Source organism: Sus scrofa, chromosome 16, assembly GCF_000003025.6.
Source record: "Sus scrofa isolate TJ Tabasco breed Duroc chromosome 16, Sscrofa11.1, whole genome shotgun sequence".
Taxonomy (NCBI): Eukaryota; Metazoa; Chordata; class Mammalia; order Artiodactyla; family Suidae; genus Sus; species Sus scrofa.
Genome location: NC_010458.4, coordinates 42,888,058 through 42,906,844, shown reverse-complemented (window position 1 = coordinate 42,906,844; position 18,787 = coordinate 42,888,058). Strand labels below are relative to the sequence as shown.

The following is an 18,787-nucleotide window of genomic DNA, read 5'->3' as shown; positions in this document are numbered from 1 at the left end:
AAAGTTAGGTTCCGCGAAACTTCTATGGGGAGGACAAATAAGATGAAATCACAAAAAAGCAAACAATTTATAGCTTAAGTACCCTAGAAAACAAAAAGAAAAAGGAAATTGTGGGGTTTTCAGAAAGGTGTTTGATTCTTTTTAAAATTTGTGTGTAGGGTAGAAGGTAGGATACAAAGGAATCTTTTAAAGCACATAATCCATATAGCCAATTTTTTTCTTTGGTATGAAATCCTTTATGTAAGATTGATTTTCTTATATTTAATTTCATATTATGTTTTGGGCTAAATGTGATATATTTTAAAATGTATTTATACTACATCTATGGACAATGGGTTTCTATAGTTATTTATCAATTTATAAAGCAGTATGTGCTTATAAAACATCCTTAAACTGAGTTCAATTGTGGCTCAGTGGTAACGAACCTGACTAGTATCCATGAGGATAAGGGTTCAATCCCTGGCCCTGCTCAGTGGGTTAAAGATCTAGTATTGCTGTGAGCTGTGGTTTAGGTTGCAGATGCAGCTCAGATCTAGTGTTGCTGTGGCTGTGGCCTAGGCAGGCAGCCGTAGCTCCGATTCGACCCCTAGCCTGGGAACTGGGAACTTCCATATGCCGCAGGAGCAGCCCTAAGAAAATGCAAAAAAAAAAAAAAGTCCTTAAACTACTTTCTTCATTCAAACTACTGTATATACTTTCTTCATTCAAACTACTGTATAAAAGTTATATTTGTCTTTAAACTACTTTATTCAAACCTTGATGAATTTGTAAATCCATTTATCTTTTGCCTCAACCATACAGGCTGTTTCTATCTCCTTTTGTACTACATCACTGCTGTACTGATCATATCAGTTTTCTTATGTAGAAATCCCTCTTGTTCCCTAAAGATCAGAGTTCCCCACATCTAAGCCTTTCCAATCAGATTCCTGTAACATCATAAGGGTTAATACTAAACAGTCCATGTTCTAACAGACCAGGGTTTTATAAACAATGAAATTACATTTTATGTTTATACTGTATGATCACCATTACACATAAATTCTCAAAAGTAAAATGGTATTAGAGATTGCCTTGCCTTTAATTGAATGATTCTTTATATTTACACAGTATAATTAGTTATATCTTAGAATTTGCTTTCATATCAACTCAATTGATCCTTACAAATTTATTAATTAGGTAGGACAGGTATAATTACTACCATCTTAGAGATCAGAAACAGAAACAAAAGATGAAATTTCTATGTCATCCCTGAGGTCATACATTTAGTTATATGTGAACTAAGAAACTGGTATTCCTTGTCCAATGCACATGTCTGCAACACTTTACACTAAAGCTCTGACACTGTCTACTTCTCCTAAACTTGGGGGATAACTATAAAATGTTAATATGAAATAAACTTAAATTATGATAAGTTGTTCAGAATCTGTATAAGAAATACCAATGCTTTTGTCAAATATAGCTTTTGTCAAATCTGTTACTTTTGAGATCAAGTTCATTATCTACATATTAAACATTATTGACAGCAAGGCAAAGTAAATTTAATCATGAGTTTCAGATTTTGCTCTTACTGTATGGTCTCCATTTTCTTCATAGGCATACTATAGGCTTTTAGTAAGAAGATAATTAGCAAAATCCTTACTTAAAATGGAATAGTGAAGAAATACGTTTCTACTGACATTTATTTATTTATTTTGTCTTTTGTCTTTTTAAGGCCTCACTAATGGCATGTGGAGGTTCCCAGGCTAGGGGTCGAATGAGAGCTACAGGTGCTGACCTACCACAAAGCCACAGCAACCTGGGATCTGAGCCATGTCTGAGACCTACACCACAGCTCATGGCAATGCCGGATCCTTAACCCACTGAGTGAGGACAAGGATCGAATCCACGTCCTCAAGGATACTAGTCAGTTCATTAACCACTGAGCCACTATGGGAGCTCCATCTATTGACAGTTCTAAGGAAGAAAGAAAATGGCTTTAAAACAGACCCTGGATAAAGTTATCAGACCTTTCCTTTTCTTTCTTTTTTTTGCATTAGCTTCCTTACCTCCAAAAAGATGGAATGCTTTTCTGCAGCTTGGAAGGGGCCACTTTGCAGAGCTGGATTTCTGAAAGCTTTGTTTTCTTTTCAAATATTCTTTAGTAAAGAATGTTTTTGTAGCATTGTTCAGTTCTAGAATAAAGCAAAAGAAAACAGTATTTTTAAATGTTAATTTGAGTAAAATGGCAAGAACCTGAAAAATGATTGTTGTAGTATTTTGGTAATAAATTCAGATCTCATTAAGACAGTAAAGACAAAAGTAGAGTCAGGTTTTTGTTTTTTTTTTGTTTTGGGTTGTTTTGTTTTTTGGCCACACCTGCAGCATGTGGAAGTTCTGGGGCCAGGGACTGAACCTGAGCCACAGCAGTGACCTGAGCCACAGCAGTGACAATGCCAGATCCTTAACCCACTGAGCCACCAGGGAACTCTCTACAGTTAACTTTCTTAAACCTAGCAAAACTAACTCCTCCAAATTTGATGCAACTTTGATAGGCCTACACATAGAATATAACCTACTGAGCAGTTCCTATGTCAGATACTGTGCCAGATAAGGAGGATACAGTGATAAATGAGATGTAGTCCCTGGCTTTAAGAAGACTGAAGTCTAAATGACTGAAGTAAACAGGCAGACCACAAAAGAGGGGGGCATGTGTTATGGGTGTAGCAATAGAATAGCTAGAGTGTAATTATGGCTGAGGAGTGATATAAAAATGAAAAACTCAGCATTTTTAAATTCATACTTGGTTTACTTCATTGTACATGTGATAGGTTGACATTTAGAGTCTAAAATTGCTGATATGAGGAAGTTTAAAAAAAAGGTTAAAAATAAATTCTTAACCTTTCAGAAACTTGTAAGATAAAAGGAAAAATATTCATTTGAGGTAAACATACAACAATCAAAGAACACACGTGAGGATATGTACTTAGAATAACAGAAAATCTCTAAATATGAGCCAGAGAAAGAAAGGCAAGATCTGAGTTAAACTGTTCCATGAGGAAGTTCTTCTCAGGGAGACCAGTGTAGAGCTGGTTACTAACTGAGAAGTAAACCAGTCTTTCCTTCAGTAGTTCCTTCTTACTCTCATCCTACAATTATTCCTGTCCTAACTTCTTAGTTTCCATCGTTCAGACTCTCAGCTTTTAGCATCTCTAAAATGATGAACTATCAGGTATAGTTTCAACCAGCTACATCAAATTTTCTCTATTTTTCCTAATTACTCCCTCAGGTTGATTTTTACCTAAGTAATTCACAGGGAAGACAGATTTTCAAAGTTTAAATTTAACACCAAAATAAACAGGGTAAAAAATAGACTGCTCCATGTAAGGGAGGTTATGTATTAACCCTGAAACTCCCTTCAACTCTTCTCCATACTACACCCAAGAGCCAGTAATTCAAGCATACAAGATAGAGAAAAAGTATTTTCATAGTTTGTGTACTCATTGTGCATATGGGAGGTTATTATGGCTAAATTTTTTATCCTTTACATGCTTAAATAGTTAAATCATTTCAAGTTGGATATCCTCACAGTGTTTTACACAGCAATGCACAGCTGCTTCATCAAAGTCTGCTTTGCCCACTGCTTGTGAACAGCCCCTTAGTACAAGACAGTCATGGCACTGCTACCCGGTTAAAAGGACTCATCTGTATCATTCATACTGATGAAGGGAATGGATGAAGTTAGCAAACACCTTACAACACATTAACTTACAGTAACAACTGGTCCTCTGGTAGGACTTAACCTTTTTCTTTTTTTGAGAAATTAAAAATCCTATGATATGAGTGGTATTGTTAATAATTAATTCTTAGACAAACTGACTCACAACTACCTAAATGCCCTTAAAAGTAAGACCAGGTGTGGTGGGTAAATGAAAATTTCATGACGAGATAATGTAAATGAAGTGAACTCAAGAATTCTTATTCCTTTCCTTTCTCTTCCTCCTTTCCCTCCACCTCCTCCTCCTTCTGGAGAGCTTGTAGTCATGTTCTAAAATGTTGATGCAATAACTAGAGGATGCCATTGCACTACCCTCTTTCTTTCTTTCTTTTTTTTTTTTCTTTTCTTCTTTTTTAAGGCCAAACTGAAGCATATGGAAGTTCCTAGGCTAGGGGTTGAATTGGAGCTGCAGCCGCCAACCTAGGCCATAGCCACTGCAACACGGGATCTGAGCCACACCCGCGACCCACACCACAGCTCATGCCAGATCCTTTAATCCACTGAGTAAGGCCAGGGCTTGAATCTGCATCCTCATGGACCCTACCTGGGTTTGTTACTACTGAGCCACGATGAGAAATCCACTGCACGGCTCTCTCTTAAAATGAAAACTTACTTGGAAGTGTAACTGAATTCAGTACACCACATCAAAAAGACATCCAATAACTGCAGTTTTGATGGATGGCCACAAATCAAACTTGTCTTAGATGATAGAGGAGAGAAGTAAAATTAATAATGATGTCTGTGCTATTTATCTTTTCTAGCTTCAAGGAACTTATTATATAATGAACTTTCAACCTGTATAAAAAACATATTTGATTAATAAACCAAAGCAGGAAAGGGTTTGTAAATACATTAATAATCCTAAAAAATAATGATCTGAGAAATTATTTATTAAAATGTGCAAAATGAGATGGGAGTTGTACCTACAGCATTTTGCTGAACATAAGCACATGTATCTACAACATAATCTTATGAGAAGTTGGAAGATTTTATTTACATATTTGATTTGAAAGGCCTTTGGAGAAGAGAGGATCCAGAAGCCCTCATTTGCTGGGCCAAATAAGAACTGGGTTCTAATGCTTCGTAACTCTGGCACCTTCTATAAAATGGTGAACTTCTCTTTGTACTCACTTCCTGTTCTTTCTGTAGATATTTATTTCGCAACTGCTATGTACCTGGCACTTTGTCGGTCTAGCTAAGAATACAGAAATGAAGTAAATGTAATTCCTGTCTGCAGGGCATTGTACTAAATCAATGATTCCAAAATTCCCATCTGGAGTCTGGTTATGCATTAAAATCGATGAAGGTTCTTATTAAAAAGACAAATTCTAGGACTCTGCCTAGACATACTGAAGCAGCTTGCTGCACTGTAAGCCAGGGGTCTGTGGTTTCTATAAGCTCCTTGGGTGATTTTGATGCACAAACCTGATAACCACTGGATGAAATGACCTTAAATCCTTTTCTGTTCTAAAATTATTTGAATTAATTTAAATAGTTTAAACCTTATCTCGATCTGCTATGAACTATACAAACCTTACTCAAGGATATTGTTCTTTCTACAGATCTCTGCTGCCTTGGAATTCCTTATTCATGCAGTGGGTTAAGGATCAGGTGTTGTCACTGGTGTGGCTCAGGTCACAGCTGTGACACAAGTTTGATTCCTGGCCCTAGAACTTCTGCATGCTGTGAGGTACAGAAAAGAAAAAAAATAAAAAAATAAAAAAAATAAATAAATAAATAAAATAAAAAAAAAGCCTTCCCAGATTCAAGATTAACCATGATTTATCAAAAACAAACAAAAAACTATTGCTTTATTCTGGTGGCATCTGAACTTGGAAATGCATGATTTGGCAACAACAAAAAATATTCAGCACCCCACTTCTCAGAATTATTTGAAAGGAGTACTAAAAAAAATCTAAAAGCAGACCGAGATGTAGGGCTCAGAGTAAAAGGTGCTCAAATCTACCTTTTATCCCCTCTTTTGCCTACCTTATTTATTAAGGAGTAGAGGCTTTGTATTACTATATATTGTAATTTTAGTCATATTTTATATTATTCAGTATGATGGAAAAAGACAAAACTCTGAATATCCTAAAGAGATTCTAGTCTATTTAAATGTTACATTTAGTTAAATATGGTGGGATTACCTGTGGAAACCAAAGTATCTTTTTGTGATACTATCATAAAAATAGTAAATTATTGTTAGAATAAAGGAATTCTAGTCTTTTGGATTTGGCTGAGTACAGGAGTCAATTACCAACTACATAAAATATAATTCACATTATTTCAGGGTGTTTTACTATGTGTATCACTGTAGTGCAAACAATAAGGACAACCAAATATACAGGATAATTTTCAACTACAGGCAGTGCCAATAAGGTGTCACAAATCTGATTTTTGCTTTATGCTTAAATATGGGTAATTTTATATTTGGCCAACTAATTATAATTATGAAAATATTTGTTAATAATAGTTTCAAGCATCCTGCTAAGTACAAGAGTTAAAACTGTGAAAATGGTATAGTACCTATATTAAATCTTAATAAAAAGATAATCACAAGTTATGAGTGTTATGATGGGGTTAATTCAGACCCTAGGGTCTTATGAATGAGGGCAATATGATAAAAGTATTATTATAAATATAAGGCATCGTCATTTAGGTGGATCCAGTGATATTATCTTCTAATTTAAAAGGCTAGAATATGTGTCCAGCCATCTCATAAGGCCTTACTTACCCAGTTAAAATTACTTATTATTACAAAAGTTTTTTTCCTTCACAATGCCATTCTGAGTTCTGTGTTGTTTGATACATACTATTTCATTTTTTTCAAAGATACAAGTTGCAAAAATTGATTTGACAAAAAGGAAATTTGTAGCATGCTATAATAAAAGTAAAAAAAGATCATTTCTCTAAGAATTTGTAATTATATAGATAGGATGGGCTCTGATTTTCATTGGATATTCAACTTTCCTTCATTTCAACAAGCACTGTGCATACTTGTTCATAGGAATTATTTGGTGTCAGGAAATTAATACACAGTGAAGGACATTTGAAAGGAATAGACAGTATTGGGAATTAGAGTTCCAGTGAGTAGGCATTTGTATGAAAAGGGAGATTTCTAACAAAACAATCTTTACCAGCTGATGCTAAAACCTCATTTTTCAACATAGCTTTTAGTTTAGTAACCTCGTGTGAGAGATCTTTAGGACTTTAATGGAAAAAAGTAAAAATAGTTTTATAAATTAATCTCATCTATTATCCTTCAATATGTTTATTTCACTATTTTTAAGGGTATATAATCTAAGATAGTTTTCTTTGCAGTGTTGAACATCAACAGGAGTAAGATTGAGTTAGGATGCTCTGTCAATGGGATCTGAAATCCGTCCTTCACACAGGAACAGAGAGTGCTAATATATTGATATTTGAGCTTACTTTACTGTGTATCAATGAAAATCTACAAACTGTCTTAAAATTATCTTCAGAGCTTCAAGGGCAATGCTTGCTTTGCACTTCTGCAAGAGGGACAAGAAGGTCTCACCTGCAAGGGACCCTAACTGTCCTAGTAAAACTCATTTTGTAACCATGTGAGCAGTCAGTAATGCTTATCTATAAGGGGAACTACACCAGCTAGAGAAAACTTGAATCTGCTATTCAAGCTTGTACTCAACAGAATATGACTAGTTTGACTCAAAGAAAGAACCAGTAATATAAGTCTTAAAACCAATCTTCGGACCTGGAAGATTCTCATTCTGGGGTGGCTGCAAGGTCTCTTGCTAACTGCATGTCCTATGTGATTTGGGGTCAAGAGGAACTCTGCATGTTGGGAAAGAGATGCCAATCAGGAACATCTCATTCAATACTGATGAGTATTTCTCTAAGTATCCTCTGAAGATAAGTTTTAACCTGATTTTCATACCCTTTCCTTGTGAACTATTCAAAGTTAAACCCTAGTTTAGAAAGTCCCATTTTCCAACCAAATATGTAGCCTGGTAACAAGGGCATGCATATCCAACAGGCACCAAACTAAATAAAAAAAATTCTGTATTTGACACTTTGTCAAAGTGGAGTTATGAATTTTATAATATATGAGTCATTATAGGATATAATTTATGCTTAATTGATAATATTTATGAGTTCCTATTTTATCAGCTAGATAAGCTATAGCTAAAAATTTATCAATTCTAATGTAAAAATTCCATTTAATATTTGACATTGCAAAATTTTATACCCATAATTTTTGTAAGAGAATAAGAAAAGAGTTGTTGCAATCATTTTTAACCCTTTGGCCCAGGAGAAATCTGCTAGTAATATAGGACCTTCCCAGGATAGAACATTTATCCAAGCTTTCACTTCAGGTAAGTTATGTTTACTCTGTGTATATTGATGTTGTTTCTTGACTTTGGAGAGTGAAGAATCATTTTGGTAACTGTTTAATAATCCAAGAAGAAATAGTTTACCCTCTGTTGGAGGGATAATAAGGCCAAAAGGAGATCTATTAAATTAAGCCCAATTCAACTGTAACATTTACTGAGCTCTTACTATGACTAATATGAAATGCTAAGTACTTTGTGCTGTTATGATATATACTGTTACCATTTTGCATTTAAAGTTAAGCTTCAAGATTTTGAAAAAGGCGTTTGAAAGCCTATGGACAGGAATATACCAGTGGATCCTCAAAAGGTTATCACAGTACCCAGCTGTGGTTTCTGCAAATCCATGATTTTGTCTTCTGTGTAAAAAGACATAGGACTCCATTCTCCCTGTCCACCATCACATTTAATACTGCAACATGGTTTACTTATTTATTTTAAAAAACTGTCAAAGTAACATGCGCCCATGGTTTTAAAAAATCCAGTAATATAAAAAGACTTAAAAAACCAAAGCAACAAATATCTTTTCCACTCCCTCCTATCTCCAGATCTACTCCTAATCCCCAGGAGCTGTTTTAGATATTTCAATTTTCAGGTGTTTTTTTTTTTTTTTTTTTTTTTTGTGGAGATTAACCTCCAAAAGTGCAAGGCAGTGTTTTTCAAGACTTGATTTACAAAACACTAGCCATACTGTTAAGTGATTTTGGGTGAAACTGAATGAAAAATTTAAAATTTTTCATAGTTACCTATTTGTTTTAATGTATATTAGAAGAAATGTATAAACTAGAACATCAAATACATAAATTCAGAGATGCATTGTTAAGGATGAGGCTGAAATAAACAGGATATTGTGAGGCCGTCAGTCAATGAATGGGAGAGGTCTCACCTGCCTAGAGGTCTTTCTCCTAGGCTTTACCCATTCTGGGGTCTTCTTCATCTCCACAGACAGAAGAACTCTAGTTAATGTGGGACATATCAGAACTTTTCCCAATCTTATAAGCAGATTTAAAGTCTGCCATACACAAAACGTATTCCACTGTTTCCCTAAGTGACTTCACCATTTTATACTTCAACCAGCAATATATGATTCCCAATTTCACCACATCCTTGCTAACATTTGTTATTGTTTAATTACAGCCATCCTTGTGAGCATGAAGTGATATCTCATAGTTTTGATTTGCAACTAATGAGGAATGATGTTGAGCATTTTTTCATGAGCTTATTGGCCATTTTTATAGCTTCTTTGGAGAACTGCACTTAAACTCTTTGCTCATATAATTATTGGGTTGTCTTAATTCTTGAGTTGGAGGAGTTACTTATATGTTCTAGATACTAGACCCTTAACATATATGCGGCCTACAAATATTTTCTTTTATTCTATGGTTATCTTCTCACTTTATTGATAATATAATTTTAAGCACAAAAATTTTCAATTCTGACGAAGTTTATCTATTTTTTCTTTGGTTGTTGATCTTCAAGTGTCCTAAGAAACCACTGCCTGATCCAATTTCAAAAAATATTTACATCTATGTTTTAAGAGTTTTATATTTTTATTTCTTACATTTGTGTCTTTGTTACATTTTAAGTTAATGTGTGTATGTGCGTGTGTGTGTGTTCATAGTGTGAGGTAAGGCTCCAAATTCAATCTTTCGCATATGAATATCCAAATGTGATAGGCTCTTGATGTTCTTACTGAGTATAGTGGTAGATTTTAGTAGATTTTAAAACAATGATTTTCTACTGCTGTATATCTTTAGGACAATTTCCATAGATTTTAAATTAAAAAAATAATTTTCAGGAGTTAAATGGTTGTTTTGCTGGGGTGAGGATACATTGAGCTTCTTGCACTACCACCGTAGAAACCCTCTTTAGTATTTCTTGATTTACTGACTTTAAATATTAATGACTTCCTTTCTAAGAGGATTTAAGTCTTTTATACTATCTTCTTCTCTTCTCATCTAATTTTTGTGAATCATATTTTTAGTTTCTTCATTGACTACCTTTATTATTAGTATGCTTTTGTCATTAGGGTCCCCTTGGTTGAAAAATAATAGAAAATTTATTCAAACTGCCTTAGTTAATTAGTAAATTTAACATTTCATGTAATAGGAAACTCAAGGGCAGAGTGTCAACTGGCTGACACAGTCATTAAGCAATTTTATCAAGACCCCATGTTCATTTCTTTCCTTAGTTCTACTATCCTAAATAAAGGCTTCATACTAAGCTGGCTTCCTACTTGCTCATAAGATGGTTTCCAGCAATTATCCTTACTACGCACTTTCTTCTTTAGGGTCAATGAGGAAGAAACTGGCTTTTCCATCTCATTATTCCTTACTCTTACAAGTAAAAACAGATTTTCTTCTCATCTCTTTGGTTAAAACAGGATCACATGTCCATTTCTGAACCAATCACTGTCAAAAGAGATTACCAAAAAGCTGAAAATGGAGTCAGCTACCCAGGAGCTCCCAACGTCTATGTTGGAAAAGTTAATACTTGATAAAACGAAGGGTTATGTTAGGAAGGAAGAAGAATGTAGTGGATACTAATTAGTGACCAGACGTATCTACAACAATTTTTTTTGGCTTTTCTATTAACTTTCAACAGTTATCTTGACCTCTATTAAAAAAGATACTAATGCCTTCTCCCCTTTCTTCTATATATCCTCTCCCACTTCAAATTCTCAACACCTAATGGGTCAAGTACTTTATCAAGATCACATCTAACAGTGTTAAGTAATTTAAGCAAAATCACATTAAACAGTGAATGTTGTAATTCAGGTTTAAAATCATTATTTTGTTAAGGTACACTCTATGGAACACATCCGAAAGGAATGTAATCATAACTCTATCTATTGACTTACTCTAATAAAAGTATGTTATAGCTAACCCCTTATTCACTGGTCAAATATTTTGAGTTCCTTTAGGAAATGACAGCTTTCTCACTTTAACCTTTGACAATAACTGTTTACAGGTTTGTATACAATTGGAATGGTAACATTACGTACTTCATATGTTACTTCACCCACTTAATAAATAACACTCAGGGTATTAACAGAATAGTATATGATTGAAAACTGACTTTTTGAAAATATCAACAGAAGGTTAACAGAATAGTGTAAGATTGAAAACTGACTTTTTGAAAATATCAACAAAAGTAGCTGAAACCAGAGAGGAAAGAAATGTCATTTATAATGGCAACAACAAAAATATATAGGCATAAAGCTAATAAGAACTGTCCTATACCACTAGGAAGGAAATTACTGAAATGCATTGAAAGGCAATATACCATAATAACAATCACTCAACATTATAACAATATCAATTAAAAGGTGAATTATCTCCCAAATAACTTATAAAATTAATTCACTTATGAGTTATTAAAACAGAAAAGCTAGAATAATTGTAAGACTGAGGCAATGGTATAGAGCAAGATAGAATAAGAATAGAAAGGAAGAGCTGCCAAGAAGCACATATATATTTTAATAATTATTATTACTTAAAAAAGGCAATTCAATCTGCACAGAAAACTGGATTGTTCAACAAATGTTACTGGGATAAATGGTTAAGGATATGGAATAAAGGTACTCTATTCTTAACCAAACCACACACCAGAATTAATGAACTGAAGTTAAGAGTGGGGAAATGAGGACAAAATTAAAAGCAAAAATAAATACAGATAAAGGGACTACTTATATTATTTTGTAGTGAATAAGGCCTTATAATACTTAACTTTGAAATTAGAAATGAGAAAGGCAAAGGCTGCTACATGAGACTACATAAAATACAGAAATTCTGTACACTCATAAAATATAATAAACATAATACAAATACAGATGACAAAATAGGAAAGTAATCTGCCACATAGGACAAAAGCTGACACTAATTTTTAAAACTCCTCTTGCAATAAACAAGAAAAAAATCAGACCAAAAGGAAAGTCAGGGAAAGGCATTGAAAGGGATTTAAAAAGGAAAAAAAGGATAGTCCAGAGTGTTGAGGAAATAAGCCCTTGTCTTGTATACTGCTGCTTGCAGTAATTTTGAAGCATCATTTTGTAATATATACATAGAAAACACATACAATCTTTACTAATTCTACTTTTGGAAATCCATTACAATGAAATTCTCAGATATGTATATAAATAAATATTTATCCATATATACTGTAAAATAAATGAATGATAAATAAACAAATAGTAGGAGTTCCCGTCGTGGCGCAGTGGTTAACGAATCTGACCAGGAACCATGAGGTTGCGGGTCTGATCCCTGCCCTTGCTCAGTGGGTTAACGATCCGGCGTTGCGGTGAGCTGTGGTGTAGGTTGCAATTGCGGCTCAGATCTTGCGTTGCTGTGGCTCTGGCGTAGGCCGGTGGCTACAGCTCCGATTCGACCCCTAGCCTGGGAACCTCCATATGCCACTGGAGCAGCCCAAGAAATGGCAAAAAGACAAAATAATAATAATAATAATAATAATAATAATAAAATAAAATAAAATAAACAAATAGTAGATAGCTTAAGTAGGCCATGGTATAATCACAAGAATTTAAAGTAAAGCAAAAGCAGATCAAATGTCTTATGTACAATAAGATCTCTTTTTTTGTAAAAAAAAAATTATATGTATACAAAATATTCTGGAAGAATACTCACTACATGTGGTCCTTAGATGGTAGGACTATATATGATTTTTAGTTTATAATTTTAATTGCATGTTGATTTTTCTATAATGAAACTGCATTACTTACATAATTTTAAAAGTTATTTTTACAGGATAAACCAGACCATATTTTTTTGGCTACGAGCCATGTTGCTTATACTCTGATATACCCTGAACTCTTATTAAATAATATCATGAGATAAAATGTTGGAAAACCTGATATTGCATTTGCTCTGAGGATGTTTTTGAGGACATTGCCTACTCCATCTCTCAATATGCCTAGAAAGCACATAAATATTTTATTTTAAAGTGCTTAAAAAAAACCCTTTGCCAACCCTTAGGAATTGGTATGTTTTGTTTCAAGGATCATGAGAATCATTTAACTGAAGGCTTACTTTATTTTTCCTTAGGCAGCCAGAATATTAAAACCAAATACTTGTTAATTGTAGTTACTAGGTAGGGCCATATGGCTTATGCCTCCGCCCATCCATCTTCACTTGGTCTTTATATTCCATTTCAGTTAATAAATTCTTTTGTTTTGCTATTTCACTGAATATCAATTTTAAAACACCTGGAATCCTTTTGAAGCAGGTAAAAATAATTAAGTAGTATATTCCATTATTACCACATTCTAAAGTATACAACCAAATATAATCTCAATTAGAATAAATATTCTCCATATGATTTACATAGAAACACCAATTTGGGGGAAAGAAAAAGAAAATATAGCATTGTTTTGATAGGTGAACCAATAAAAACTTGAGTAATAATTGTTTTAAGACCGTAAGAAAAGCAATCTTAAAATCCCTATTAACATTAAATTGGATCATGGAAAAAGGGATATGAGTCTAAATCACTATGTACATCTCTTAGATGCTTCCCATCAAAACAGGCTTTTAGTAAATGCTTTCTTGCATAGATAGTCAGAGATAAAACTGAGTTTCATGGTTCACCTTTCATTCACTCCAAAGAAAATAGCAAAGGATCTGAACTTTCTTTTTTTGCACTTCAATTTAAGCCCGAGAAGAGGAACTTCCAGTAAGCTACTGTCCTCCCATAGAATTGATTCCTATCCCTCTCTCCACCTCTTACTTGCTCTTTTCCAAGAAAGGAAGAGTGATCTGTTTGGTGAGATGGATGACACACTGGTGTTCCTGACCACATTTCTCTATTGGATACAATCACTGTGCTTGCTCTGTTCTTTTGTCTCCATGTATAAGCTCAATGAAGTGATTTTATGGTCTGGTTTGCAAGCACTAAGCAGATTGGAGAGGCAAGACTTTACTTTTTTTTTTTTTTTTCCATTTTTTGATTACAGAGCCTGTAGTGCAGCTGATTGCATTAAGATATGCAAAGATTATTTTCATACACCAATTCTTCCTTGCAAATGTGTCCTTGGATTTTATTTCCAGGAAGAAAAATGTGCCATGTGTTTTCTTCAGTTTCACTATTAATAAAGTACATACTTTGATCCTCATTTGGCTCCTCTATGGTTGAGGTGAGAATGTGGATATAGAAATTTCGTTCCCTAAGGTTTAGTACACAGTAGTGCACTCAATAAATATCAGCTAGAACAAACAATCCAAAAATTTATGTGGAACCACAGAAGACTCAGAATTGCCAAGGCAATTCTGAGGAACAAAAACCAAGCAGGAGGCATAACTCTCCCAGACTTCAAAAAATATTACAAAGCCACAGTCAGTGTGGTACTGGTACCAAAAAAGACATACAGACCAATGGAACAGAACAAAGAACCCAGAAATAAACCCAGATACCTACAGTCAATTAATCTTTGACAAACGAGGCAAGAACGTGAGATGGGAAAAAGACAGTCTTTTCAGCAACTTTCACTGGGAAACCTGGACAGCTGCATGCAAATCAATGAAACTAGAACACACCCTCACACCATACACCAAAAGAAACTCAAAATGGCTGAAAGACTTAAATATACGACAGGACACCATAAAACTCCTGGAAGAGAACATAGGCAAAACATTCTCTGACATCAAACTTACAATTATTTTCTCAGGTCAGTCTTCCAAAGCAACAGAAATAAAAGCAAAATAAACCAATGGGACCTAATCAAACTGACAAGCTTCTGTGCAGCAAAGGAAACCCAAAAGAAAGCAAAAAGACAGCTTACAGAATGGGAGAAAAGAGTTTCAAACCATGCAGTAGACAAGGGCTTAATCTCTAAAATATACAATTTATACAACTCAACAACAAAAAAAACAATGACCCAATTGAAAAATGAGCAAAAGACCTGAATCGACATTTTTCAAAGGAAGACATACAGATGGCCAACAAGCACATGAAAAAATATTCAACATCACTGATTATTACAGAAATGCAAATCAAAACTACCACAAGATACCACTTCACACCAGTCAATGGCCATCATTAATAAGGTCACAAATAACAAATGCTGGAGGGGGTGTGGAAAAACGGGAACCCTCCTGCACTGTTGCTGGGAATGTAAGCTGGTACAGCCACTATGGAGAACAGTATGGAGGTACCTTAGAAAACTATGCATAGAACTACCATATGACCCTGCAATCCCACTCTTGGGCATATATTCGGACAAAACTTTCCTTAAAAAGGACACATGCACCCACATGTTCATTGAAGCTCTATTCACAATAGCCAAGACATGGAAATAACCCAAATGTCCATTGACAGATGACTGGATTAGGAAGATGTGGTATATATACACAATGAAATACTACTCAGCCATAAAAAAGAATGACATAATGCCATTTGCAGCGACATTGATGGAACTAGAAACTCTCATACTGAGTAAAGTAAGTCAGAAAGAGAAAGACAATAATCATATGATATCACTTATATCTGGAATCTAATGTATGGCACAAATGAACCTTTCAACAGAAAAGAAAATCATGGGCTTGGGGAATAGACTTGTGGTTGCCAAGGGGGAAGGAATGGGGTGGATTGGGAGCTTGGGGTTAATAGATGCAAACTATTGACTTTGGAATGGATTAGCAATGAGATCCTGCTGTGTAGCACTGGGAACTATGTCTGGTCACTTATGATGGAGCATGATAATAGGAGAAAATAGAATGTGTACAAGTATGTGTAACAGGGTCAATATGCTATACAGTAGAAAATAATTGTATAGGGGAGATAACAATTAAAAAAATAAGTAAAATAAAATTTAACATAAATAAATAAATAAATAAATATCAGCTCTGCTTACTTCTCTCAACCTTCCCTTTCTTCTAAGCAGGTTTCTATATTTCACATTAATTAGTTTTTCCTCTCTCCATTAGTGTATTTTAAATTACTGTGTTATATTCCATCTGTACATGATATATAGGTAAACAAATCTTTATTCCAATTTTACTTTGTTCTAGGGAAAGAAGAAAGACCTTAAGAACAGTAAGAAGATTGAAAAAATTTGGAGTTTGGGGCAAAGGCACAATAGTTACTCTCAAATATTTACAGTTTTATTCTCTGAGACTCTAGAGTGAACAACAAGGGCCAAAGAATGAAGAGTAGTGAAGGGCAGCTATGAGGAACAAATAATCAGCAGGGCTGCTTCAGATTTTAGTGGAATGTCCTTGACACTGAAGATGTCCAAGTTAAAGCTGAACAACTAGTTAGGATGTTTTAGAAAAGATTTCAGCATAGAGTAGAGAAGTAGAGATAAGGAACTATTTTCATCTATAATTCTGTGATTTTTTTTTTCTTTTTTCTTTTGTCTTTTTAGGGCTGCACCTATGGAATATGGAGGTTCCCAGGTTAGAGGTCCAGTTGGAGCTGAAGCCGCTTGTCTATGCCACAGCCACAGCTGGGCTGGATCTGAGCTCACAGCGTTGCTGGATCCTTAACCCACTGACCAAGGCCAGGGATGGAACCCATGTCCTCGTGGATGCTAGTCAGGTTTGCTAACCACTGAGCCATGATGGGAACTCCTATAATTATGTGATTTTAACAAAATTCTAATGAGTTGGGCAAGGACTGCTCTATAAACTAGAGAGTAAAAAACTATGCTGTATGTGATTTTTTTTTTTTTCTTTTTATGGCCATACCATGGCACGTGGAAGTTCCCAGGCTAGGGGTCAAATCAGAGCTGCAGCTGCCAGCCTACGCCACAGCCACAGCAATGAGAGATCTGAGCTGTGTCTGTGACCTACACCACAGCTCATGGCAATGCCAGATCCTTAACCCACTGAGTGAATCTAGGGACTAAACCCACAACCTCATGGATACTAGTTGGATTCGTTTCTGCTGCGCCACAATGGGTACTCCCTGTATATGATATTTAATAACTTTCTCATAATAATTCACAAATTACCCTTACAATTGGAAAAAAGAGGTAGTAAAAATAATAGTCAATCATGTTAATGAAAGACAACAGCTACCTGTCTGGAAAAAGACTCTGGAAATAATCGTCCGACACAATGGGCAGGGAGTGCTTGCAGGATTGTCTTTGGCAAGAGTCCGTAAGCAGGGCTCACAGAAGATGTGGTGGCAAGGGTAACACATGTAGGGGTTGAAATAAATATCCAGGCATACTGCACAGATGTAGCTTTCCTTTTCTTCTGCATATTCATTGTCATCATCTGTACTCATGTCATTATCCAAAGTCTGCAAAACATAAGCAAAAACAATTTTTTCTTAGTTCAGTATGAGACTGGTTGCCTTGAGAGCCTGACTTTATATATTTTGTTAACATCAATGAAAGTATTTATGAGAAGCAGGTAATATCTCTTTCTGTGACATAATCAAAGTGAAAGAAATGCTATCTTGCAAAGTGAGAAGAAACTAGAAATGTGTGAAAAACTCAGAAGTTTTAATTATTTTTTTTTACTATTTTTACATAATGCTAAATGATAAAATATAGTATCTAAAAACATTAAGTATACCTATATCTCTAATTAACCAACCCTAGTTAAGAAAGTGTGAGGTCCCAGGATTACAGATTCCCCATCTATCCCCCTCCCATCACAGCAAATAAGCTGACTCTTGCAAGGTTTTACAGCCTTGTATGGACATGCACTCATGAAGAGAGGTGAGGGAAAGAGGATGTCATTCTTCACTTTACACCACGCATAGGACTTTCTTATATATTTTGCACCTTTCTGGACCTCAAAGCCAAAAATAGGTCAATGCCTAAGGTATGTTAGGAAGTAGATAAGGCAACAAAACTTGTAATTCTGGGATCGGTCTTAATAGCTGGGAAATATGATGAGACTTTCCTCCATTCCCAGTGGACTACTTAAGAAAGAAGCTATTAAAAGGTACTTAGGAAGGAGGCACTTAGGTGAGCAGCACAAAGTCTGATAGCAGAATTCCTGTTACTTAACACCAAATTTTCTCATCAGTGAGGATACTGTGAGAATTAAATGAAGTAATCCTCAAACCATTTTGCATTGTGCCTGGTACATAGTAAATGATCAGTAATCATTTCCTTTTTTTTTTTTTTTTTTTCCCATTTTTTTTAGGGCAGCACCTGTGGCATGTGGAAAGTTCCCATGTTGGAGGTTGGATCAGAGCTACAGCTGCCAGCCTACACCAGAGCCATGGCCATGCCAGAGCTGAGCTGCATCTGTGACCTACACCAGAGGTCACAGCAACACGAGATCCTTAACCCACTAAGCGAGTCCAGGGATGGAACCTGCATCCTCATGAATACTAGTCGAGTTTGTTTCCGCTGAGCCACAACAGAAGCTACATAATCAGTAAATATTAACCAGAGCCATCCTTCCCTGTTTTCTTCTTCACAGTCCCTAAGTTTTGGCTAGAGCTTTGGAAAACTTCCTCAAACCAGGCCTGACCTCAGTCCACTGAGGCATGATGGGAGTATACATGGTATAGACGCTTTTCTCACTTTGGTAGTTGTGAAAAATCAAGAACAGTGATTAATATTTGGTGGCCTTGGGTTTAAGAAATATTTTTACGTTACATGAAGGGTAAAAGTTATGTAAATGAGGCAAACAGAGCCTTGAGAATACAGAAAAACCTTCCTATTGTTTAAACTATTATCTGATTT

At 35.1% G+C, this 18,787-nt stretch overlaps 1 protein-coding gene across 5 annotated transcripts in view; it reads right to left on the bottom strand.

The window, feature by feature from the left end:
* RNF180 (ring finger protein 180) overlaps positions 1-18,787 on the bottom strand; it is a 265,704-nt gene that overhangs the window by 45,084 nt on the left and 201,833 nt on the right. For 4 of the 5 annotated variants that reach the window (XM_013984809.2, XM_013984810.2, XM_021077091.1 and 1 more), the window contains exons 5-6: positions 17,157-17,382; positions 2,046-2,171 (exon numbers count right to left, since the gene is read on the bottom strand). In XM_013984809.2, coding sequence (XP_013840263.1) covers positions 2,046-2,171; positions 17,157-17,382 — 352 coding nt within the window. Of the gene's footprint in view, positions 1-2,045; positions 2,172-17,156; positions 17,383-18,787 lie in introns of those variants that run through there. The other variant, XR_002339808.1, reaches the window with a different exon arrangement.